We start from the raw sequence: 26,768 nt of genomic DNA on the forward strand, positions 1-26,768 counted from the left end.
GCTCACAGCCATGAGCCTGGCTTCTGGCTGAGCGGAGCTCCCCCTGTGGGAGTGGATTGACTACCAAGAGGCATCCCCTGTGTTGAGCATCTGCCCCATGGTGGTCAATGCACATCATAGCGACCAGTTGTTCCACTGTTGGGTTGATTTGCATATTAGGATTTTATTATCCTATATAATAAAAGGGTAATATGCAAATAGACCGAACGGCAGAACAACTAATCAAAGTGTAATATGCTATTGATATTCTAAGGCAGCTCAACCGCTTGCTATGAGGTGCACTGACCACCAGGGGACAGAAGCTCCCACCGGTAGATTAGCTTGCTGCTGGGGTCCAGCCAATCGAGACTGAGCGAGATGGGCCAGACATGCCTTGGAGCCCTCCTGTGGTCCCTCCCTGGCCCAGTTGTGCATGGGTGGGGCCCCTCCACCTGGCCTGTGCTCTCTTGCAATCCAGGACCCTTGGGGCATGTCAGAGAGCAGGTTTCAGCCTGATCCCACAGGCCACTCCCCTTGGGAGGGAGCCAGACACAGGGCTTATGACTGGTGAGCCACTCCTGATTGGGACTGATTGGGCCCTAGCCCATGGCAGGCACAGTGGGGCTGGGATGAGCAGGAGTGACAGGTAAGAGCTGCAGGTGGTGTTGGACTGTGGGTTTTGGCCCGATCCCTGCAAGCCACCCAGAGGAACCCCACCAGTGCATGAATTCATGCACTGGGCCTCAAGTATAGGATAATGCTTAAATACCTCTATTAAGGGTCTTCTTTCACAGTCAACTCAACATATCCAGAATTTAATCAAAGGACTTTCCCACTTAAATTTTACTTTGTATTCTAATAGCCTCATTGTTTCTCTTAATGTAATCCCATTTCCCCAATCTTCAATGCCTAAGGTATTTTTGTCTCATCATTCCTTTTCTTCATCCCCTTATATCCAGTCTGTTTCTGAGTCCTGTCAGTTTTTCTCTAGCATTTCTCTGGATTCAGCCTCTTATCCCTCATTTTCAAGTTTCTACTTTTGCCTATACCTTTATTAGTGTGTGCCTGGGATTAGGCCAAAACTGCCTAACTAAATTTTTTGCTTGCTCTTTTTATTTTCCAGTCTTTCATATGTAGAAACATTAGACTCATTTCCCAAAATACTGATTTTTACCATGATGCTCTTACTTAACAATATGTCACTTCCTTTTTTTTTTTTTAAAAAGTATTTATTTATTTATTTATATATTTTTAATTGATTTCAAAGAGGAAGGGAGAGGGAGAGAGAGAGATAGAAAAACATCAATAATGGAGAGAATTATTGATTGGCTGCCTTGTGCCCTGCTCTGCCCCCCCCCCTCCACCCCCCTTCACCCCCTCTCCCCTCCTCTAGGATCGAGCCCACAATTCAGGCTTGTGCCCTGATCAGGAATCAAACTGTGACTTCCTGGTTCATAGGTGGGTACTCACTGAGCACACTGGCCAGGCCAGTCATTGCCTTTTAAAAAAATTTTAAATTCTTTATTGTTGAAAGTATTACATAAGTCTCCTTTTTCCCCTACTGACCACTCCCTGGCCGCCCCCACCTCCCAGCACATGCTCTCACCCCCAACATCTGTGTCCATAGGTTATGGTCATATGCATGCATATACGTTCTTTGGTTGATCTCTTACCGTGGCCGCGCCCCCGCCCCCCCCTCCCCCCAGTCCCCCGCCCCTCTCCCCACTCCCCACTCCCCACCCCCGTCCCGCGCCTTCCCTCATAAAATTGAGATAAATAGGAGCGCTTCATACATTTAACAAAGATAAATAAGCACAAATAAGATCATGATTTTTCCAAACCACTAATTTCAGTTCAGGGTCCCTCTCAAGGCAACTCAGGGCGCAAGCGGGACCCACCCTGGCTGGGACGCCCTTCCACCTCCGGGCACTCACACTGGCACAGTCTAGACACCCGTTCACCTTTGGGAGGTGGGAGGAAACCAGAGTCCGCAGAGAAAACCCACACAGCGTGGGAGGTCATGCACGCTCTGCCCAATGGTGGCCTCCTGCGGAATCGGTACCGCCCCCACTTCAATGTTATACTGAAATGACATAGAACAAAACGACATTATTCAAGGACATGCTGTACTTCGTTTCTTCTAATTGTCAAATTAGATTTTATCGTGTGGATATGCCACGGTTTATTCTATTCCTTATTCCTCTTTAAGTTCTTGTTTCTTTCTTAAAGTCTTTCCTTATAACATAAACTCTAAAAGGACCGTAGTCTGTCCAACAAGACTGTACTACAAAGTAGAAGACACAGAGTTTTCTCTTTGATTTTAGGCTTGAATGCCAACCAGATCTCAGTCTTCTTAAATTTAGACTTTCCCCTGAGGCTTAGCAGAGTGCTGACCACATGATGTTCACTCAGGGACACTGGTTAGTTGGTTAATGCGTTCTCTTAGGTAGTGTCAGGGAATTTAATAGTGTGTGAAAACGTTTTGTGTCTATTATTTAATTTGGTTGTTAAAAGAACTTTGTGAAGCTTTCTAGAAAAAAAGTGAATTTGGAAATTGTAAGTTGTTCTCACGGTTTTATGGTGATTGGAATATTATGAAGGAAGATAAGCATCTTCAATATAAAAATGTATTAAATTAATACTTCTGAAGATTTCAGTGGAAACTGATTATTAAGGATGTACATTTTCTCTGAAACAATTCCTCTAGTTCTTTTTAAAAAATATATTTTATTGATTTTTTACACAGAGGAAGGGAGAGGAATAGAGTTAGAAACATCAATGAAAGAGAAACATCGACCAGCTGCCTCCTGCACACCTCTTACTGGGGATGTGCCCACAGCCAAGGCACATGCCCTTGACCGGAATTGAACCTGGGACCTTTCAGTCCGCAGACCGACGCTCTATCCACTGAGCCAAACTCTTAGCTAATAAAAAAAAAGGATTTATCTAAGTTAATGTTTTATACATCTTGTTTTAACAATCTGTTCTTTTTTTTTCAGCCAATGGCAAAAAGTAATTTTGATTTTTGAGGGCGTGGATACAGTTTCAGAGGTCTTTTTCAATAATGTTCTTATTGGGAGAACAAACAACATGTTCAGAAAATACGTAAGTACAAAGTAACATCAGGCAAAACCCCCCACTTGTATGTGTTTGTTCATTGTTATTACGAGTAGAGAAAGGTAAGTGTATATTTGCCCATGCAGGCTGGTACAAGCTTTTTGACGCACTGTGTAAGTTACTTTATTTCCCAGTTGACACATTTGTAGGATGATGAAAATGCTGCAAACCCTATGGAGTCGTTGTGAGGACTTAGTAAGCTCACCGTATAAAATGGTTGGCACAGTGCTTGACGCATGGGAAGTATTCAACAAAAGCTGTTCCCTTCTCTATCACTCAGTGATCCAGAGCTTCATGGGAAGTGACACTTGACACACCGTTTTAAAAGAAAACGTTCCTTCCTTTCTGGAATAATGGCACTATGAGATCACATTTTGATTTCTCTTCCCTTCCAAGGGTAGGCTTTCTAAAACAAAAATAAGTTATGACTTAGAAACGCATGCTATTTATAGCAAAGAGTCAGGCTGTTGTGAAGCGTCTAGGAAATCCTTGACAGTTCAAGGCCATATGCAAATAGCCAGAGCAGACATTACAGAGCTAAATATATTTTCGACGTGCCCTGTTCACTAGGACTATCATCTGTCAGTGAAGACGGAAGGAGAAACCTAGAAATCCATGTTCGGACAGGAGAAGGTACTCAGTGATAGCTCAAAGTCGGCCACTTAGACTATTTTGGAAACGTGCTTTCTCCTTCAAAAAGGCTCCCTCTAAAGATTTCGGTTGTTATATGCATCTCTTCTTCCATCTTACATATGCCTATATCTAAAATGCTACCCACTAGGCTGATTCCATATTTGTTCTTTCCTTTTAATTCAGAATTTTGATGTGACCTATGTGATCCAAGCCCAAAACTCCCTGGAGCTGCGTTTCCAGTCCCCGGTGCTGTACGCGGCCCAGCAGAGCAGGGCTCACATTCGCTACGAGGTGCCCCCAGACTGCCCGCCCAGCGTACAGAAGGGGGAATGCCATGTCAACTTCATCCGAAAGGTAATGGTCTTGCAAATGGATGGGAGACTTAATCTTAACCTTTCTTGCCCCCTTAGTGGGATTTGGGGAAAAAAAGGAACCAAAAGAGTACATGAATTTTTGTGGAGAATTTTTGTTTGTCAGTGTTTTTCCTTGATGCATGCGTCAGAACTTAAGTGACATTATAAAAAGAAGTCAAATAGGTGACTGGTAATGTAACTTTACAAATTATTTTTCAACATTTAGATTTATTAAACTCTTCACCAGACTGTAAGGCTCATATTTATTAGTGATTCTTGTTACTAGGGAGCATTCTGAAAATATTAATATATTTGGTTTTTTTTTTTAAAGTATATATTTCTTTATTGATTTCAGAGGGGAAGGAAGAGGTAGAGAGAGAGAAACATCAATGATAAGAGAGGGTCATTGATTGGCTGCCTCCTTTAAACTCCCTATGGGGGATGGAGCCCACAACCTAGGCATATGCCCGTGGCCAGAATTGAACCTGGGACACTTCAGCCCGCAGGCTGATGCTCTATCCACTGAGCCAAACTGGCTAGGGCAATATATTTGCTGACATGTTCTTGTATTTTACTGGTAGGTTCTAATAAAATACAAAAAAAGATAACAAAAGTTATAAGAGGATTTTTCTCTGAGTCTGATGTCCGTCTAGATGACTTGGATTGATTCTAGTTTATGGTTGGATTAGTATGCTATGTGATATTTAGCTTTTTAAAAATTATTTTAACTGTGGTAAAATACATGTAACATAAAATTTACCATCTTAACAATTTTTAAGTGTACAAAGCATATTCACATAGTTTTGAAATCAATCTCCAGAACTTGTTTCATGATGCAAAACTGAATCTCTACACTCATTCACAAATAACTAATTTCCCCCTTCTCCCAGCCCCTGACTCCCACCATTCTTTGTGTTTCTGTGAGTTTGACTCTTCTAGGTACCTCATATAAGTGGAATCATAAAGTATTTGCTTTATGACTGCCTTATTTCACTTACCATAATGTTCTCAAGGTTGATCCATGTTGTAGCATATGTCAGAATTTCCTTCCTTTTTAAAGCATGATAATATTCCATTATGTATGGACCACAATTTGTTTATTCAGTCTTCTGTAAATGGACATTGCTTCCACCTTTGGGTATTTTGAATAACATTGTTATGTGCGGATATACAAATATCTCTTTTGAGACCCTGCTTTCAATTTTTAAAAATCTATACCCAGAAGTGGGATTACTGCATTCCATGAGAATTCTCCTTTAAATGTTTTGATGAAGTGGCATTTAATTTGAACGACAAACATAATCACTGGGTTCAGTGTGAAGATACTAAGCGTATTTTTTCAGCGGCTCGTTGACCAGAACCTCCGTTAATAAATTTGATTGGTTACCTTAAGCAGCTCTCTGTAGGCTGAATAACATAGCGTTCACTCCCGTTTCCTTAAGATAGGCACGAGGGCCAAAACTATACCCCCATCTCTTTGAGTCCGCCCACCCAGGTTTGTGCCGATGGCTGTAAGTGCACACGGCTGTGACTGGACAGTGTGAGCAGTCAGGCATCTCATGAACACGTCTGCTTAAACACCAGTGTTTGTGTTTTGCCTTTGGCTTCAGATGGCACAGTGGTTTTGATCCTAAAGTTTGCTCTTTCCCCTCTCCTTTTCCATCTTTCACCTTCTCTCAAAATGAGGACTTCCTGGATCCTAACGTGAAAAGTTTACATGCTCTACCTATATCTACATCTACTTCTACCCACTGGTCACTTTGTGGCATTTAAACCACGCTTTCAAGTTAACTAGATAGAACAAAATCCTTCGTCACTGATACCAGGAATCAGACCCAGGTTTCTGTTCTCATAGTGCGTGGAACTAAACTTGGGACCAACTTGCCAGCAAATGAGTTGCATTTTGGTGTTTCTGGGCCAGGTTGACCTGACCCAGTGGGCAGAGGCCTGGAGTGGAGACCAGGTCAGGCATTTTGGATCTGAATTCTGGCTTTACAAACCCAGAGGGATCTTAGGCAAATCTATCATTTGTGTATGGAGCTAATCCCTTCCCTTCCTTCCTGATTGTTCTGAAGATACTCTGAAATGTTAATGTAGATGCACTTTCCATACTCTAAGATGCTGTGCAGCTATTCCAATGGTAAGATTACTTATTTTGGAGACTTATTTCTGTAATTACAGACCTGTAAGTGTGTAACTGACAAAATGCCTCAGCTTAGTTTATACACTGAGTGGCCAGATTATTATGATCTCTGAACACATAATAATCTGGCCACTCAGTGTACATTCTATATAATAAAAGGCTAATATGCAAATTGTCCCCTCGACCAGGTGTTCGACTTGCAAGAAGACCAGCCAACCGCCCATGTCTCTTCCTTCTGGCCAGGCTGGCTGGACCCCACCAATGCACAAATTCATGCACCAGGCCTCTAATATATATATATTATTATGATCTCCGCATGCATAATAATCTGGCCACTCAGATATATATATATCTGAGTGGCCAGATTATTATGCATGCGGAGATCATATATATCTATATATCTATATCTATATCTATATCTATATCTATATCTATATCTATATCTATATCTATATCTATATCTATATCTATATCTATATCTGAGTGGCCAGATTATTATGCATTCAGAGATCATAATAATCTGGCCACTCAGTCTATAAAGTTAGTGGGACAGAGGTGGGGGTGGATATAATGAGGATATGTACTCTGCATCTATTCTTTGACCCATCTGCTTTCTCTGCACCAGTGTAAATCCCCTCTTATCTCTGCTCCCTTCTCTGATCAGCATGGACCGTGGGGAACCTCTCACCTCACCTGCCCTCTTTGGAATATTCCACATCATCCTTCTTGCTTTCCATCTACATCTCTGCCCATTCCTGCTAAGTCTCTTTATCCAGACAAGCTTCCTCTTAAAAGTCTTACTCTGCAGTCTTCTCTCTGTTCTAGATACTTTTTCCCCCCCTTTTACTTTGTACCCTCCTTAGTCTATTTCACTTAATTTATCTTCATGTTTTCAATAACCAATCGAATTTCCAGTGACATATTTAAAAATATTTTTACTGAGTTCAGAGGAGAAGAGAGAGGGAGAGAGATAGAAACATCAATGATGAGAGAGAATCATTGATCGGCATGCCCCACTCTGGGGATTGAGCCTGCAACCCAGGCATCTACCCTGACTGGGAATCAAACCATAAGTTGATGCTCAACCACTGAGCCATGCCAGCTGGGCTCCAGTGACTCTTAATATTGTATTTTCAGTCTGGACCTCTTTAATTCCAGACCCGATATTCAGCTGCCTATTTGGCATCTTCACTTGGCTGATTCATATGGACCCAAGGTTCAGTGTGCCCAGCACTGCCCTGGAGGTCTAAGCCCTTCTCCCACTGTGCCCTATCTTGCTGAATGGAATACCATACAGGACAGCTGCTGAGGCCAGAAACCTAGGAGTTATTTTTGATACCTCCCTCTCATTTCCCCCCTCTTTCAGTCCACAACTAAGTCCCTTTGATGATGCGAATGTCACTTAAAACTCTTCAGTGGCTCTCAATCTGCCCACGCTCCATTTCTACTGCCATTCTTGAGTTCAGTGTGTCATCATTTCTTGCATGAAATATTGCCCGGTCACCTGATTCGTATCCCTACAACCTCCTTTGCCTTCCTCCAGTTAATTTCTCATGCATCAGCCAGAATGTTCTTTTCAGACAAAAATTATAGAACTTTCCTTCTTAAAATTCTTCAACGGTTTTCTAGCCCTACGCAGGTGGCTCAGTTGGTTGGAGTGTCACCTGCACACCAAAACTTTGCAGGTTCAATTCCTGGCAGAGACGTGTACGGGAGGAACCAATCAACGTTTACTCTCACATAGATGTTTCTCTCTCTCTCTCTCTCTCTCTCTCTCTCTCTCTCTCTCTCTCTCTCTCTCTGTCTCAACACATCATCGGATGAGGATTAACAACAACAACTCTTCAACAACAACAAAACTCTTCAACCTTTTCTCATTGCCTTTAGGCTACAGTCTAGAGCTCTTTAGCTCTGTCTGCCCACAACCACTTTTCCAGTCTTCTCCTCTCTCTCCCATTGTTCTCTCTTTACTTCCTGGAAGGTACCACACTCTCTTGCACGTGCTGTTACTTTTGAAGGGGATATTTCACTTCCCTCTCCTCTCAGCTCACTGGACAGGTGGGACCCACCGTTCAAATCTCCATATAAAAGTCGCAATTATTCAGAAAATCTTGTCTTGATATCTCCTCCTCCCACTTGTTCTCTGTTTCCTTTGTATTTGTGATTATTTATTCAGAGCCGGAATTTCCTGCTGTACTGTGAACACTACAAGCACAAGGACTGTGTCTGATTTGTACATCGATGTACGCCCAGCCTAACTCATAGAAAGCATTTTACAAGTATTTTTGAATAAGTGAATATTTTACAAATATTTTGAATACATTTTATTTGGAGAGGTTTTATGACTATAAGTGATTTGTAGCCCTTAGTGGAGAAAGTAGTCTGCCATAGAAGCTGTTGAATGTCTTTGCCTTCCTCTTCCTCCCTATTCCTAATAAAAAATTACACATCTGAATTTACAAACTCTTCAATAAATATCCCAGAGATGGGTTTCATTCTGAACATGAGAATCTGATATTTATGTGGTGAATTTAAACAGTTAGGAATGCTATGAAATGGTTTTAATTCTTTGTTTTTCCCTGTCTTGGAAACAAATTGATTTCTGTCTCTGATGAATACAGCGCTTAGCAAATAATACTGAAATGAGAACAGTTTGGCCAAATCCCCAGGCCATGTTCGGAAAGATCTTAGTACTTCCTCTGGGGCTTGTTCCTTTTTAAAAGCCGAACTCAATGTCTCACACATTGTAATTAATTGTCTTTTGAAAATAATTTTTTTGCTGAAACTGGTTTGGCTCAATGGATAGAGCGTCAGCTTGGGGACTGAAGGGACCCGGGTTCGATTCCAGTCAAGGGCATGTACCTTGGTTGCCGGCATATCCCCGGTGGGGGGTGTGCAAGAGGCAGCTGATCGATGACTCTCTCTCATCGATGTTTCTAACTCTCTATCTCTCTCCCTTCCTCTCTGTACAAAATCAATAAAATATATTTAAAAAAAAAGAAAATAATTTTTTTGCTTTCAAAATTAGAAATAGAAATTAGTACTAGTTCACTTCTGGTGGGAATGCAGATTGGTGCAACCACTATGGAAAACAGTATTGAGTTGCCTCAAAAAATTAAAAATAGAACTTCTGTTTAACCTAGTGATTCTATTTCTGGTAATATATCCTTACCCCCACCAAAACAAAACAAAACAAAACAAAAACAAAAAAACCCCAACAAAAACAAAACACTAAACACACACAAAAAATCTATGAACCCCTATGTTAATAGCAGTGTTATTTACAATGGCTAAAATTTGAAAGCCCAAGTCTTTATCAGTAGATGAACAAATAAAAAAACTATGGGACATTTACACTATGGAATACTAGCAACTTTGAAAAAGAGGGACCTCTTACCCTGTGGGACAGCCTGGATGGGCCTGGAAAATGTTATGCTAAGTGAAATAAGCCAATCTGAGAAAGACAAATATCACACAATACACACACACACACACACACACACACACCCCTATTTCTGTGCTCATCTCCCCAAATATTGAGGTCCTAACCCTCAGTGACTCAAAATATAATCCTAGCTGGTCTTTAAAGAGGCGACTGAGAAGTGAAGTGAGACCATTAGAGTAGATCCTAATCCAATATGAATGAGGTCCTTTCAAGGAGAGGAAATTTGGAGGCAGAGAGACAGAAGGGATGTGTGCATGTGCACGGAAAAAAGACTGTGTGAGGGCACAGCGAGAAGGCACGGTTTGTGAGCCAGGAGGGAGGCTCCGGAAGAAACCGTCCCTGCCAACACCTAGATCTTGGAGTCTTATAGATTCTGGAGCGATAAGAAAACAAATGTCTGTTGGTTAAGCCATCCAATCTATGCTGTTTTGTCATGGCAGCTCTAGCAAACATTTTGACTTTTATAACATTTTTTAAACCTTTTTTACTTATTTTTAAAAGGAAAGGTTTTTTTTTTTTTTTTTTTTTAACAATGTTTAAGTTTCATGGTAATCAGAATTTACCTCCTTTCCCCTCTTGCAATTACAGGAGCAGTGTTCCTTTAGCTGGGACTGGGGCCCTGCCTTCCCGACCCAGGGCATCTGGAAGGATGTCAGCATCAAAGCCTATGATATCTGTCACCTGAACTACTTCACCTTCTCCCCTACATACGGTAAGCTGAGACATGTGACTTCTCGCTTTCCTTTTCTGGGCTTCTTTTGTGTTGCAAGAATTGGGTTTGCGATTTGAATGTATGGATTTACTTTTCAGAGACTTGTTTTTAAAAATCTTGTGACGCATTTTATTCTAAAAAGTGAAAAATGTGTACAAACTGGGATTTGTCATAAACATGGACACTATAAAGCCGGCAGGTCGGCTGGCGGATACCTTTTAACGTGTCTTGAAAAGAAAGGAAGCTAGAAGGAACGAAAGTGCGATGAGCTCTCGTTCTCCTGAGCTAAGTGCTCTTTCCGGAAAGAAGTGAGCCTGCTGGTCTGTGCTCCTTCCCGCCTCCTCCGCGGGCACCTTCTGTACGCCGCCCTGCCGCGGTCTTGGTTTGCTGAAAGGGTCAGTCTGACTTCTCGTCACGGCACAGTTTCTCCTCTGAAGACCATGACACACCAGCCTTGTTAGGAGTTAAAAATAAACTGGAAGACCAAGTACGTTTTGTAAGACGCAGTGTACTACTTAGTCCATTGAAGGAGCTACTCACAAGAAAGAGGCATTGAATAAAAAGCTCAGGAACCTCACAGATGTCAGGGAATCAATTAGGAGCTGGTCAAATATTTGTTGAAGGCTTTGGCCAGCACCGTGTTTGTTTGGCATAGGAAATAAAGAATCTCATTCTCCCGTGTGGATTGGGCCAGAGAGAGGAGATACACGCGATTACCAAACCAAACAGACTGTGTCGTGGTCTTGTGGAATGGGAGCCCCCGCCCCCCCCTTCCCGTGGTTCAGAAAATCAAAGATCGGTGAGGATTTGAGAAGTGGGGGAAATCGGGGTGAACAAAGGTGGGTCTTCTATGGTAGCTGACGATGCTTGATGCTCAGTTAGTTCCGTGCAGGCCTAACGGGATGGCATCAGTAAGCAAGAACGTGGTGTGTCAGTACAGGAGTCCTGCTATTTTTAGGTCCTGCCAAGTCTAGGTTGCTGTTCAATCGAACCTGCTGTTCAGTGGAACCAAATCTGTGTTTCCTAAAGGCAGAAATAGTTGATATTTGAGGAGGTCATTTGGTGCTGCTGGTATTTTTTAAAATTAAAAAGGTATTAAAAGATCTCATTTAATGTGCACCTATAAATGTGGCTGTTTTAGCTCTCTAGTGCTTCTCAAACTATTCTTCAGAGGTGTAACCCTAACTGAGTCAGGCTACTAAATTCAAATAATTATTCATTTTTCCCCATCCCTATTCACAGTTTTTCTCAGTTTATAGGGTGGAGCAAAGGAGGTTTATAGTTGTGAGTACCCAAAACAGTTATTCTTTCTTTCTTTTTTTAAAAAAATATATTTTATTGATTTTTTTACAGAGAGGAAGGGAGAGGGATAGAGAGCTCGAAACATCAATGAGAGAGAAACATCGACCAGCTGCCTCTTGCACACCTTCCACTGGGGATGTGTCCGCAACCAAGGTACATGATCTTGACCAGAATCGAACTTGGGACCTTTCAGTCTGCAGATCGAAGCTCTATCCACTGAGCTAAACTGGTTTAGACTAAAACAATTATTCTTGTTTATTATTTATTAATTACTAGAGGCCCAGTGCACAAAATTTGTGCACGGGGGTGTTTGACCCTCAGCCCAGCCTGTACCCTCTCCAATCTGGTACCTGTTGAGGAATGTCCTACTGCCTGTTTAGACGTGATTCTACCGGTAGGATAGGGCCTAAACAGGCAGTCGGACATCACTTCCACACTCCAGGATTGCTGGCTCCCAACTGCTCGCTTGCCTGCCTTCCTGATTGCCCCTAACTGCTTTTGCCTGCCAGACTGATCACCCTCTAATCACTCCCCTGCCAGCCTGATTGATGCCTAACTGCTCCCCTGCCAGCCTGACTGCCCCTAAATGCCCTTGCTGCAGGCCCAGTTGCCTCCAAATTCCCTCCTCTGCTGGCCTAGTCCCTCCCAACTTCCCTCTCCTGCTGGCCATCTTGTGACAGCCATATTGTGTCCACATGGGGGCAGCCATCTTTGACCACATGGCAGCAGCCATCTTGTGTGTTGGAGTGATGGTCAATTTGTATATTACTATTTTATTAGATAGGATAGAGGCCTGTTGCACAGGTAGGGGCTGGCTGGTTTGCCCTGAAGGGTGTCCCCAATCAGGGGGTTCCTTTGGAGCATGGGGCAGCCTGGGTGAGGGGCTATGGTGGTTTGTAGGCCAGCACCCCTGGCAACTCAAGTGGAGGCCCTGGTATCTGGGATTTATTTATCTTCTATAATTGAAACTTTGTAGCCTTGAGCGGAGGCCAGGGCCAGCCAGAGCGGGTGGGAAGCTTGGCTTCCTCCATTGCCAGGAAAACCCAAGTCTCCTGCTCACTCCGTGGTCATAGTATCTTGGTTGGGTTAATTTGCATACTTGCTCCTGATTGGTTGGTGAGCACGGCTGGTGGCGTAGCAGAGGTATGGTCAATTTCCATGTTTCTCTTTTCTTTAGTGTAGATTGTATTATTTTCCATACTAACAATTGTAAACCACTTTTGTCCCACCCTATGTATAATAAGGTCTAGTTTAAGAAGGGGTCTGATTTGGTAAAAAGGTATTTATTTAATAGTTTTGAAGCTTAATCAGTGTTTGAGGTGGTTAGCAAAAAGTACTGAGTTCCAGAGACCCTGATACCTGAAAAAATTTGAATAACATTATTTTAGTTTAACATTTTAAAATATGAGGCTAAACATTTCTTCCTGAATATGAGTCATTAGGGTTCAGTTTATTAGTCACTAGTGACTCGGTGAATTTTATTGGGATTAAATCAATTAATTTAATGATGCTTATAATTTAATTAAAGTCATATAATCAGTTTCTCATAGCAACTATATTTCTAATGTTTTATGACTGTAGTTTATATAGAGAAAATATGGTTCCTGTTCAAAAGATGTGCCCTGTGCCTATTAAGTAGTGATTCTTATATTTCTGATTAATTTTATAGATTTCAATTAAAAAAATTGAAGTATGATCCATGGTTGGTAAATTGTAGCTCTGGAGCCACATGCAGCTCTTTGGCCCCTTGCTTGGGGCTCTTCCACAAAATACCATGGCCTGGGCGAGTCTATTTTGAAGAAGTGATGTTAGAAGAAGTTTAAGTTTTAAAAATTTGGTTCTCAAAAGAAATTTCAGTCGTTGTACTATTGATACTTGGCTCTGTTGACTAATGAATGAGTTTGCCGACCACTGTCTTAGCTCTTGTCACTTTTCTAGGTATTAAGAGTACTGAGTCATTGATGTGACTTTTTTAAAGACCTCTTTAGAGAATATTTATTTGAATGATTCATCCTTATCCCTGAAATATTCTAACCAGGTTCTAAATAGCAGTAGCTGTTTTAGGGCACCTATGTTTTCAGTATTGCAAACAGTGAAAGATTGACCCTGGGCAGATGCTTTTTACCAGGCATGGAAACCCAGTAAGGTTGTATTGTTCTTTGCCCTTAGGGACAAGGGTGGGGTGGGCCTCTCTCTTCGGGCGACCATGGAGTCCCCCTGATTGATCGTCCCACCGGCCAGTGACCTGGGCCTCCCTGTGCGGGGTGATTATGGGGCAGTGGCCGGGCCCCGACCAATTGCATCGCACCCGCCTTGGCTGGGTTGGCACCAATGAGTGTCATAGCGTGGTCATCTGGAAGGTCTTGTGGTCTAATTAGCATATTTTGCTTTTATCATCATAGATGTTCTGATGAAATGCTACATTGTTTAATCTTTTGTTACCACAGTCAGAAAATATAGTATAGAGCTGTTTTCAGCATGTGAATCCTCTTCAGCTGTGCTTGAACATCTCCCAGACACTGCCTTCCCTGCCCTCTTCAAATTGACCGCCCCCTCAGCCTAAAGTACCCCTCCTCCCTTCTCTGACTCAGTCTTGAGGTGAAGAGCGAGCCTCACTCTCAGCTCTACCCTGGCTGCACAATAGAAGCCTGTTTTGAAGGTCGGTGCTGCCCTTTGCTTACACCTTACTACGGGGAACATAATTCCACAAAAGAGCAGAGATTTGCCTGTCTTGCTTAGTGCTCTGTTGGATGCAATTCATTTTTCTTTCTTGCATTCATTTTGAATCACTTTTTCATTCATCATTGAATTACTTTACTCATAAAAATGACACTGTTCACCTTTGAAAATACCTTTATGGGTAGGTAGGTTGCTTGAATAATCTCCTCTTTGATTAGCTGCCTTGTTGCAAAAATGGTTTTTTCTCCTCTGGAATTTACCGATGTATCTTTGTTTTTTGGGGGGAGGGTTTTGTTCTGTGTCTGTTTTGCCTGGTGGATTTCATCTTGGAGGACTGCGTCCTGCTGAGCAGGCAAGGAGATCCTGACTGCTCAGTGCAGAAGGGGAAGCGCTGTGGACCTGCTTTCCTGGCTAATGCAAGCTGTGAGCGCTCCGAAAGGCAGCTGCTGCAGTCTGTGCTCTCATGCCCGCAGGAGCCCAGGAGCCTCTCCTCCGTGGGAGTGTAGGCATTCTGCAGCTCGGTCCTTTCAGCTTGCTGTGTCACTGTGTCTCCCCGTGTGCAGGACTGCCGTTTCACTCACTACGGCTTTTCATCATCCACTAAAGGTGCAAGAAGAGAGCAGGCAAGAGGAGGAGCTGTGAGCAGCTCTGCAGGGCGAAGCTAATCAAGGCAGCTGTCTCTGAAGAGCTTTTCGCCCCAACGAGATGAAGCGCCTTCTTTTTTATCCTACATAAGCAATCTACCAACGTTTGCAGATCCATCCCAGGCTGACCTGAATGTTCTTCCATTTCTCTGCCAGTTATTAAGCCCCAGATGCCATTTAAGAGTCTTTCTTCTTTCCTTTCTCCTCGCCTCGTACTTTTCCCATTTTTTGACATGACCTTGTGTTCCACTTCCTGAGCGCTGGGGTATTTATTCTTAAAGAGAGATTGGATAGGAAGCTCTGTTCTGGAAATGGGTCATCGTTTATTAGGCTTCTCTCATTAACTAGCAAATATGATTTTTAAAAAATAATTTTTAGACAAATATTTTTATTGATTTCAGAGAGGAAGGGAGAGGGAGAGAGATAGAAACATCAACGATGAGAGAGAATCATTGATCAGCTGCTTCCTGCACACCCCCTACTGGAGATCAAGCCCATAGTTCAGGCATATGCCCTTGTCTAGAATCAAACCCAGGACTTTTCAGTCCTCAGGCTGACACTCTATCCACTGATCCAAACCAGCCAGGGCAGGAAATATGATTTTATTCAGTTTAAAATTAGCAAGTAAACAGATAAAACCAGGAACATTATTGATTTTTGAAGACTCTAAATGTGCTTTGTGAACCTAAACGACTTGAATTCTCCATGGCTTCTGGAAGAAAGGGTTGAGCGCTTTTTGGAAGAAGAGGAGAGGGAAAAGTATGTTGTCAAGATGAACTTAGGGGTGTCGAACTCAATCAGAGAAGGGGCCAAAATCTAAAATCCAGCCTAAATCGCGGGCCGAATGGTTTACTGAACAGTCATAAACTGTCATTGTGATGGAAACGCAGCGGAGTGCAGTGATGACAGCGCGGTGCGGGCCACATTGCAAGGCCTGGCGGGACGGATTTGGCCCGCGGGCCTTGTGTTTGACACATGTGAACTAGATGATGACACAATAGGCTTGTGAATCTTCATATTGAGTTTTTAATTCCACAGCCTTAGTGTTTTCATTAGTGGCAGTGAAGGGAGGTATTATAGCAGGATGAGCCCCAGAGGAGTGCCGACTTACTTTAGAACTTTCCATGGTAGAAGACGTGGAATTTTGCCAGCTCTTTGGGGATTGCACCCTTTGTCCAGAGGCCCTTATAGGCTGCTCATTCTGCACCGCAGAAGTGATGGAAGCAGCAGAGGAACCTGCTTGACCTTGATGGTTGCTGGTTGGTAGGAGGTGCCTAGAGAGCAGACCTTAAATCTTCAGGTGGAAATTAAAAGTGGATTTCAAATCAGAATAATGAATGACTATCATAGTCATAGGCTAGCAAGAAGGGAAGCCTGTTTAGTCAGGCAGAGGTTTTTGTCATAGATATTAAAGAAAGATTAGAATGATCTTTTTGGGGAAATATTCTAGAGCAAGGATCAGCAAACTTTTTAAAAAAAGAATATTGATTTTTTAGAGAAAGAGGAAAGGAGAGAGAAACATTGATATCAAGGCATAGCATCGATTGGCTGCCTCCTGCACAGTCCCTCACTGGGGATCGTGCCTGCAACCCAGGCATGTGCCCTGACCAGGGATCGAACCGGCCACCTTTCAGTGTACGGGACAACACCGAACCAACTGAGCCACACTGGCCAGGGCAGCAAACCTTTTCTGGAAAGGGTCAGGTAATAGATATCTCAGCCTCTTTGGGTCACATGGCCTTTTGTTGCAACTACTCGACTCTGCCATTGGTGTGCCCAGGCCACCAGAGAAAACATGTAAACAAATGAGCATGGCCGTTGTCTTAGCTTGCTGGAGTCGCTATACAAAGTACGAGGGACTTCAGCAACAGAAGTGGATTTCTCATAGTTCTGGAAGCTGGGAAGTCCAAGTTCAAGGTGCTGGCTGATTCAGTTTGGGTCAGATTGGAGTGTGTGCTTCTATTTAAAAACAATAAAAATGCCATGAAAGGAAAACTGAGAGACTTACTTATATATACTTACTAGGAGAAAAGCATCTTTAACTAAAAAGTGTAGCTGTCTTGATATATTTTGCTGTGTTTTAGGAAAACATGGAGTCTGATGGTGGATAAGCTGCAAAATTGTCTGGGCCAGGACAAACCTCATTCAAGGCTTATTGACTTGTGTCCTAAGAATGAGTCAATAAGTAAAAATACTTCTTAAATCCGGGATTAGGTTTTCTTCAGTGTGGATCAAATCCATCTATACTTTGGCTGGTTGTGAGATACAAGTGATGAGATGTGGTGTGGTCATCCTTAGAACACGTCTGATGTTGTTCTACATTCGGAAGGAATGCCAGTTGTAAAGCCTTCAACTTGTGCTGATGAAATTGGAAAGTTATCAGTCCCCTTGCTATGTGTTGGAGAAGGGTCCCTATGATATTTCTCAGCAGATAACCTTCTCCCACCCCTTCTTCAGTAAGAAAAACAGAAGCCACTTAATAGGTACTACCTTAATTTCTTGCCAGGAGTCATACAAACTTAAGTGCATCAGTGCCTCCTTTCTGTGGCTGCAAAGTGAGAACGTTCACTGGTGGTTCTGACACCCTGCCCATCTGCCTTTTTGGGTATTTTTATCACTGCTTTCTCCTGGGCAACCTCAAAAGCATGGGTCCACTTTCCTACGTTGGCATTTAAAACCCCAAACTCACGCACACATCTAGTCCCGGAGATAGGAAACAAACAATGTAAATTAAATGGGTGAGGGAGCAAGGGGTAATAGTGTCCATACTTAACACACGACTTCACAACCCCCTTGTAACATGCTGCCCCATTCCCAAACTCCACTCCCAAATTCCATTTCTTAGGCAGCTGTCTCATCTTTTCTCTCCATAACTTTCCCCTTCATCCTTTTTTCCTCTTTTTCCCCCCTCCCCCCTTTTTCTTTTCCTCCTCTCCGTTCCTGGATTTCCCACATGGAACTTTCCTTTTCACAAAGGTAGAAATTTCACGTGTCTCTACTTCTTCCATTGGCATCCTGGTAATACTGCTGTGCTGGGGCCCCTCCTGAGCAAATCTGAGAATGTTACCCTTTCCGATGAAAAATCTTCAATGGCTCCCCATTGATCTAGTGAGCCACGGTTTGCCACTCCATTGACTAATGAGTTTGCCAAACACTGGGTCAGGGGCTTAACCACAAGGAACAGCAACAGCCTGTAATCATTGGAATCAAGAGTCTGGTGTGAAGTTGCCAGGCTCCTCACAGGACCCAGCATAAGCCCAATCCTTCTCATCTCCTCCGGTGTGCTGCTCTCCCTTCTCAGTGTCATGGTTGCCTAAGCTCACGCTCACAGGCTCTTTACACTTGCGTTTGCCATGCCCAGAATATGTGTTGTTTTCCTCTGACCTTATCCGCTACAGCATCCTGCTGGGCTCAGCGAGATACCGCTGTCCCAGAAAGGCCTTCCTCTCACCCTCTGTAAGTCAGGTGTTCTTTCCTGTGACTATCTTCTCAGAATAACCTTTTACTTCTCCCATCCTAGGATTATCGCACTTCCTTTAGACTAAGCTCATGAGGGGAGGGCCAAGTTCATCCTGGTCCACCATTTCACTCCCGTCATTCGGCAAAGTGCATTGCACATAGAAGGTTCTTCATAAATATTCCTTTGGATAGATGATCTACACTTAAAATATATTTCTATTTTTTAATGTTTGATTACTTCAAATACATCTAAGTTTATACCTTTTTTAAATGTGGCTTAAAACCCTCAGAATTTTTACTTTATAGAAAGGAACAAATGTAGATCAACCTTGGAAGATTTATGCTGTCTTTTCATTCGCAATTTTCTATTTGTGCCCTATTTATGCATATTTTTATGGCTTATGATTAGCTTCGCCCTGCAGAGCTGCTCACAGCTCCTCCTCCTGCCTGCTCTCTCCTTGCATCTTTAATATTTTTAGATAGAGTATGTGTAAAATGTATACTTTTAGTTATTCTTCTCTAGAATAAAGGGTTAAACTGAAGATGAAAAGAGAATTTCCACTGAACTTCGGTATCATGGCAGCATTTGTTGAGCACTTACTATTTTAGAGGCTGCTTTGGTCTTGTCTTCAGTTAACCCTAAGGAGTGCAGGATAATGCTTAGCATCTTTTTAAAAAATACATTTGATTGATTTTTTTTTTTCAGAGTGGGAGGGAGAGGGATAGAAATAGAGGGCTAGAAACATCGATGAGAGAGAAACATCCATCAGCTGTCTCCTGCACACCCCCACCCCCCCACCCCCCCACTGGGGATGTGCCCACAACCAAGGTTCATGCCCTTGACTGGAATGGAACCTGGGACCTTTCAGTCTGCAGGCTGACACTCTATCCACTGAGCCAAACCTGTTTCGTCAAGCATATTTTATATATACATTTTTTCTTTCTTCTTCTTTTTTTGCTTTAGACAACTATGCCCAGCAGTGGAAACTCAAAATAGAGTCTTCTTTTGATGTTATCAGCTCAAAGCCAGTCCCTGGTCAAGTGATCATAGAAATACCTAAATTGCAAACACAGCGGACATACAGTGTTAAACTTCGGCCTGGGAAAAGGATTATTATGCTCATTGTGAAAATTAACAAGGTGAATGATGGTACTTCCTGAGAAGCATGAGATAAAAAGCAGTATTATTCAAAAGAAATGGTTAGAAAGAAGGGTCTGAGTTAAAGAAAAATGTACTTTTTTAGTTTTCTTCTTTACTTTTAACCTCTCATATATTTTGTTTATGTGCAAGCTATGGAATGATTTCCCCAGATTTTGAGATCTAGAAATGGAAAATATGTGCTAAACTTGGCATTCTTTTTTTTTTCCTCTCCAAGAAGTCAGGTGTGTTGTATTTTAATTTTTTGCAGTATTCTAAATCCAAAGTACATGGTAAGCATTATATTTAAATGTAGTGATTATTTTTTTGGTAATTGTAAATTATTTTGAGTATTTGTGCTTGTTTTACATGCAGAATTCTAATTCCATAATCTTTCATGGGTAGATGTAGGCTAGATTTTACCTTTTCTTTTTCCTTTTTAAAAATTCCTCTAATAGATCATTGTGAATAGAAGAGGATAGAGCAAATCAGCATTCAGTAACTCTTCAGATAAAGTAAGAACACAAAACAATTTTTTTTTGTTTTTTTGTTTTGGGCTTAAAACAAGAGTCAGCATCTAAGTCCAATTCTAAATGTTAAAGAATGTGGAAGAAATGTGAGCTTGAGTGATAGAAATGGGAAGTGTTGTTTACTGAATTTCCACGTTTTCCTGTGTGTTTTTTTATTCCCCTTCTCTTTTGGCATACTAATCCATGTAACACTCCTAACATGTTGATTTGTAACTATCACCTAGGTATTGATATAATTTGACCTATTACAGAGAGGGAGATTTATATGGTTTAGAATCTAGAATTTCTATGAGAAATAGATACAAATGCTCTAAATCAGTATATTATTTCGCTGAAAATATGCTACAGATAACTTAGAATAATTTCTATTTTTTTTTTTTAAAGACAATTACTGTAGAAACTTGGTGGCCTCATGGACATGGAAACCAGACAGGGTACAACATGACGGTTCTTTTTGAACTGAATGGAGGCTTAACAATTAAAAAATCAGCTAAGGTAAGCAAGTATTTGAAATGTTTTTGTGAAAAAAAGTTTATTTATTATTAAAATAATGGTATGGATCTTGGTAGGAAAAGAAGAAACCAATAAAATTCCTATAACTCCACTACCTAGGGATAATCACGAGTAACAGCTATAGACATTCAAATGCGCGCGCACGCGCGCGCGCGCGCGTGTGTGTGTGTGTGTGTGTGTGTGTGTCTGTGTGTACAGTAAGTTCTTGCTAACATTGTCATTAAGTTATGTGACTTGAGTGAAATGATGTATTATAATGAATCCATTTTCCCATAGGTTAATTGATAAAAACAGGAGTAAAATTCCTACGACATTTAACAGTGAAATGATGTTGAACAAAATGGTGTCATTTGAGGACTTATTATATTTACTAGGGGCCCGGTGCACAAAGATTTGTGCACTGGGGGCGAGGGGGGTCTCTCAGCTCGACTTGCACCCTCTCCAATCTGAGGGCTATCAGGAGAGCCCTCTCCAATATGGGAGTTTCTGTCTGCCTTTACAATCATATGTGTGAATTGTCTGAGACCCCAACCCAGTTTGGTTTGGTGCTCACAGAATAATAGAGGTCTTATTTTTTTCTTTGCTCCATTGGTGGAGATTTCCTAGAAGTTGCAGGATATCTTCCCTTTAATTTCTTCTCGACTCTCTGACTTTACTTATGTCTCTCACCTTCGCTTTCCCTCCATCCCCCACCCGCAACAGTAACCTGCTCCAGGCTCACTTTGCTCTAGTGTCTAACAGGGGTCCTCAAACTTTTTAAAGTGGGGGCCAGATCACGGTCCCTCAGAGAGCTGGAGGGCCGGACTATATGAACTACTAATTCCTACTGTAACACCTCAGCTGTGCTCACTGCCCAAAAAACCTGGCGGGCGGGATCAGACTCCTCTGCGGGCCGCATGTGGCCCGCGGGCCGTAGTTTGAAGACGCCTGGGAGATCCCGCAAGGCTTCTGCCACCAGAACTATGATTCCCAGCATTCCTGGTGCTCCCCGCATTCTTGGTGTCTGCTTCTGGTTTAGGGGCTGCACAAACAAAAAGGACTGTGAACTCCAGCTGCCCCAAGGCTGGGCTGACAGAACTGGATACTCCAGTGGTATGCCCGGGATCCCAGCTGCTTGGCCACAGGCTCGAAGCGGGCGGGGTTCTGGGGACGCCCACCCTGTCCCTGGCTGCTTGACGCCTGCGTACCTCCACAGGCCCACCATCTTTGTTGGGTTAATTTACATATTCACTCCTTATTGGCTGTGGGGCATTACAGAGGTATGGTCAATTTACATATTTGTCTATTATTAGTGTAGATATTATTAAATGAATTGGACTTCACATATTAATTATTGTTTTTAAATATAATTTATTTAATTGTAAACTTATATAATTTAATTTTAAAAAGTAATTAAAACATTTTTTTTAGTAATAATTGACATATACTATTACATTAGTTTCAGGTGTACAACTTAGTGACTAGACATTTATATAGTAACCTAGGAAGTGATCACCTCAATCAGTCTAGCATCCTATATAATAAAGAGGAAATGTGCTAATTGACCTTCATGCGGTGCCCATAGCCAATAAGGAGGGAATGTGCTAATTGACTGCCCCACCCTCAAAGATGGTGGTGCCCACAGCCAATAAGGAGGGAATATGCAAATTGACTTTCCTGCCCTCAAAGATGGTGGTGTCCATAGCCACAAGATAGTGGTGCCCAGTCCCCTCAGCCTTACTGGGGTGGCAGGTGCATGGCAAGGCCAGGCCTGCCCCCAGGTGGGCCTGGCCACTCCATGCACCTGCCTCCAGAGTACCCCAGTCCCCTCAGCCCCCCAGCCGCCGAGGGCCGGCCCAAGGCACAGGCAAGCCTCAATGATGGCTGCCCAGGCACTTAGGGCCACCCGAGGCTTAGGTAACAGGGCTACCAGAGGCTTGCACTGTTGGCAGTGGCAGCAGCAGAGATGTGATGGGGTGTCACCTTCCCCTGATCGCCAGGTCACCTCCTACCCCTGAGGGCTCCTGGACTGTGAGAGGGGACAGCCTGGGCTGAGGGACCCCTCTCCAGTGCATGAATTTTCATGCACCAGGCCTCTAGTTATTATACTTATAAATATTTTTCTACTGTGTTTTTAAATTACTTTATATCAAAGTAATACATCTATATAATGTTAAAGCTCAAATATTACTATAAGTTTTATGTGAAAAATAGAATCCTTTGCCCAGCCCTTCCTATTCCTACTTCCTACTCCTCAGAATTAATACTTGTAAGCTTTTGCTTATTTCTCTTGTTTGTTTACCTATATTTTCCCGAATAATCCGAATAATGTGCTTTTACTGGTGTTTTCTAATTTTTCAGTTTTCTATATTACCTGTTCGTTTTTAGCCTAGCGGAGGAGGCTATAGCTCTCTTACATGATTCTATGATGACCCCTGGATCACGACTACATATTTGCCTTCCCAAAGTATTTTTGTTAACTCAGTATTCAGTGTTTACATGATTATATTATGGAAATATTGTTCAAAGCTGAACCTCATGGTGTACTAAAATTGTTTTTCCTTTCTTGTGCATCTTTCTGTTTGCCTTAGAGTTAATAATTACCTCATGTTTCTTTGTTTTCTGTTTACTTTCCTCTCAGTCATATCCAAACACTCTTATATACTTGAATACCTTTTAAATAAATATAGTCATATTCATTAGGTAATCTATCCCCACTGTTTATTATTTCTGTTATTATTCGTTATTTTTCAAAGCACTCCTAGAGCCATTTTCTCATTTCCCTGATCTTGCTCGGTCATTCTTTGGACCTTCTGCTTAACTGTTGTCCTGGAACTTCCTTTTATTATCATTCTAGGAATCACCTTAACCTGTCTTCTAGGTATTTTAGTTATTTCTCTCATCTTTTTTTCTGGATTAATTATGGAACCCTTTTTGTTAAACCCATACTTCTTATTTTCTTTTTTGACTTACACTTTTGGTGAAACACTTTTTTCAATAGATTCCTGAGGGTGGATGTATGGGAAATGACATTTTGAAAATTTGTAAATATGCAAATATAAGAAATTTATCTTCACAGTACTTGATAGTTGGTTGTGTTTATTAGAAGGCTAAGTTGGAAATCTTCCCCCCCCCCCAAATTTTTGAAGTCATTGCTTCATTATCTTTGAGCTCTTAGTAATTTTGTTTTGACCTGTAGTTACATTTTAATTTTTGCTTTCTTTCTTTCTTTCTTTCTTTCTTTCTTTCTTTCTTTCTTTCTTTCTTTCTTTCTTTTTAAAAAAAAATATATTTTATTAATTTTTTACAGAGAGGAAAAGAGAGGGATAGTTAGAAACATCGGAGAGAGAGAATTATCCATCAGCTGCCTCTTGCACACCCCCTACTGGGGATGTGCCTGCAACCAAGGTACATGCCCTTGACCGGAATCAACCTGGGACTCTTGAGTCTGCAGGCCGACGCTCTATCCACTGAGCCAAACAGTTTTCAGCTAATTTCTGCTTTCTTATGTAGAACTGTTTTTGTTTGCTTCTAGAAGTTTCTAGATTTCTTTATCTCTGATAATCTAAAGTTTGAAACTTTGAAAATGAGTATATTTTTATTGTTGTGCTAGTCATCTTATGAGCTCTTCTGATGTAGAAACTCAATCTGGAAATTGTCTTGTATTTTTTATAATTTTTCATTTGTTATCTTTGTTGTGTTTTTCTGGTACAATTGATAATCAGATATTGGATCTCTTGGACTGAACAATATTGTTAGATTTTTCTTCTATATTTCATCTCACTTTTTAAAGTCTATCCTTTGGGAGAGTTACTTGATTTCATATTCAGTTTTTAAAATTAGACATTTTATTTTTATCACTTAAAATTTTTCTCAAGAGTTTTAAATTTTACTTAAAAAATTGTATCCTGTTTGTATTTTATGGTTGCAATATATTCTCATTTCTCTTACAATGTTAATTATTAGTATTATTAGTATTGGTAGTATTTTTGGAGTTTTCGCTGTATCCCCCTCCCCCCACATTCCTAATTACTTCTTCTACTTGTTTTGGTCTCATTTTCCTCACTAGAGACTTTTCTTAAATATTCAGTTGTCTTTGGTATCCATCCATTCTGAAGATTAAGGCACAGAAGTGCAGATGAGAAGCCCTATATGAGCTTCAGTGTTAGGTATCCAGGTGGAAACCAACTTTATCATGGGGTGATGCCCACATGTCAGTTGCTATAGACTGTGTGTGTGTGTGTGTGTGCGCTTAGCTTTGTCAATGAGGACATTCTCCAGTCTCTTGCTTGTGGAGTGTAAGACTGGTCATTACCATTCAGGGAGTCTAGTGGCAGCAGAGGATTAAAGTTCCTACCATGGACCATAGAGTTTCATCTTGCAGTGGCTCCCCACCCTCAGCCTCTCTGATTGGGCAAGGCAAAATAATAGTGAGCTTCAGAATCTCTTCTTCAAAACAATGTACTTGAGTTCTGCTTTTAGAATAAAACATCTTAAAGGTCATTACACATGAAATGTCCTTTGGTAATACTCTCCAAATGCCTCTAGAGAAGGACCTGTCTTCCTTTCCCTTCCCCCATCAATCAGGACAGATATTTAAAACAAAACAAAACAGTAAAACATTTACTCCTGAAGACATAACCACTTGTTTTGCCTCCATATCTATGAATAAAGCTTGTGATAGATAACCTCAGCCAGAGAATAGTGAAAGGAGCATTTTCACTTTAGTCTAAAGAAAATACTGACTCCCGTCTGGTTTGGGATACAGCAGTAAGGATTGGGAGGAACAGCATTTTGGTATTTAGTATAGGTTACTTTAAAAAAATATATATTTTATTGATTTTTTTTTTTTTACACAGAGGGAGATAGATAGAGTTAGAAACATCAATGAGAGATTCATCGATCAGCTGCTTCTTGCACGCCCCCTACTAGGGATGTGCCCGCAACCAAGGTACATGCCCTTGATAGGAATCGAACCCAGGACCCTTCAGTCCACAGGCTGAGGCTCTATCCATTGAGCCAAACCAGTTTTGGCTAGTATAGGTTACTTTTTTAGTTCTTTAAGTTCCATTTCCTTATGTGTAAAATGGGACAGTAAAGCTGAGGTAACTTGGAGGGTATAAAATGAGTAGTAGCAATGTTAATCTTCCTCGATTTCCTCCTTCCTTGGACATCAGCCTTTGGTTTCTGTAATTGGCTCGGGTTGTACCCTGGTGTCACCCCTCACATTTTATGTTACCTCTCCCCTGGCTCAGAGACCATGCTGAGTTGGGTGATATATCCTTCAGGAGTTCATTTTCTATTTTCCCTTTTTTAATCATGCCTTTATGTTTTCTGGGACACTGTGAGTGTGTGAGTGTGTGCCCATATCATTTATAGGCAGAATGTGGTAGAGCTGCCTAAAGAGTCTAAACATCCACTTTTTTTTTTTTTTTCTTTAAACATTCACTCTTATTCTAACCCTTTTGGCCAAAGACCTGTGCTCTCTCACAGGTTGAGTCTGTTGACTGTCACCTTCATGAAAGTGTAAAAATGGATGAGTCATTCCAACTTACCACAGAGAAAGAAGGGGAACTTCTGTGGTTTTTTGTTTGTTTGTGGTAAATAATTATTCTTCACTCAGGCTAGTATGGGTGCATCATATTAAAATGCTATACTTTGACCAGCCACAGGAGGGAAGGCAGATGTATTGCTTCATGCCTTGTGTTAATGCATGTTTGTGAAATGTGCTCTTTGCTGTGGCTGCTGTAGAGTTTGTTATTTTTGAGACTCCTTTGTTCACTCACTACTTAGGGAGAGTTCACAGGGTTCAGTTACTTTGCTAGGCTTTGGCAATAGCTTAGTGCATAAGACACTGCTTCCATTTCACTTTGAGAACAGAATAAAGAATTTGGTTGGGAAATTAAATTATTAAGCCAACAATTGCAATAGAGCGTGTCAAGTTCTCTGGAGAAATTTAGAGTAATGTGGAAACATGGAGCAGGGGCCTTCTTGGACAATTCCCGGAGAAGGCGATGTCTGTGTCCTGAGGGATATGTAGAATTTGACAAAGCAACAACGAGTCAGAGGCATAAGAATATATCAAGGCCTGGGGATTCGAAGAAATAGTGTGTGTTTGTGGAGGCGAAAGAAAGGTTGTGTA

At 41.6% G+C, this 26,768-nt stretch overlaps 1 protein-coding gene across 2 annotated transcripts in view; it reads left to right on the forward strand.

Moving 5' to 3' along the window:
- Positions 1–26,768, forward strand: part of MANBA (mannosidase beta) — a 91,723-nt gene that overhangs the window by 16,053 nt on the left and 48,902 nt on the right. For both annotated transcript variants that reach the window (XM_036410353.2, XM_036410344.2), the window contains exons 3-7: positions 2,979–3,084; positions 3,913–4,083; positions 10,259–10,382; positions 19,431–19,606; positions 20,519–20,629. In XM_036410353.2, the coding sequence (XP_036266246.1) occupies positions 2,979–3,084; positions 3,913–4,083; positions 10,259–10,382; positions 19,431–19,606; positions 20,519–20,629 (688 nt within the window). The remainder of the gene's footprint in view (positions 1–2,978; positions 3,085–3,912; positions 4,084–10,258; positions 10,383–19,430; positions 19,607–20,518; positions 20,630–26,768) is intronic.

The sequence above is a fragment of the Pipistrellus kuhlii genome, unplaced genomic scaffold (genome assembly GCF_014108245.1).
Source record: "Pipistrellus kuhlii isolate mPipKuh1 unplaced genomic scaffold, mPipKuh1.p scaffold_m20_p_1, whole genome shotgun sequence".
In the NCBI taxonomy this organism is placed as follows: domain Eukaryota; kingdom Metazoa; phylum Chordata; class Mammalia; order Chiroptera; family Vespertilionidae; genus Pipistrellus; species Pipistrellus kuhlii.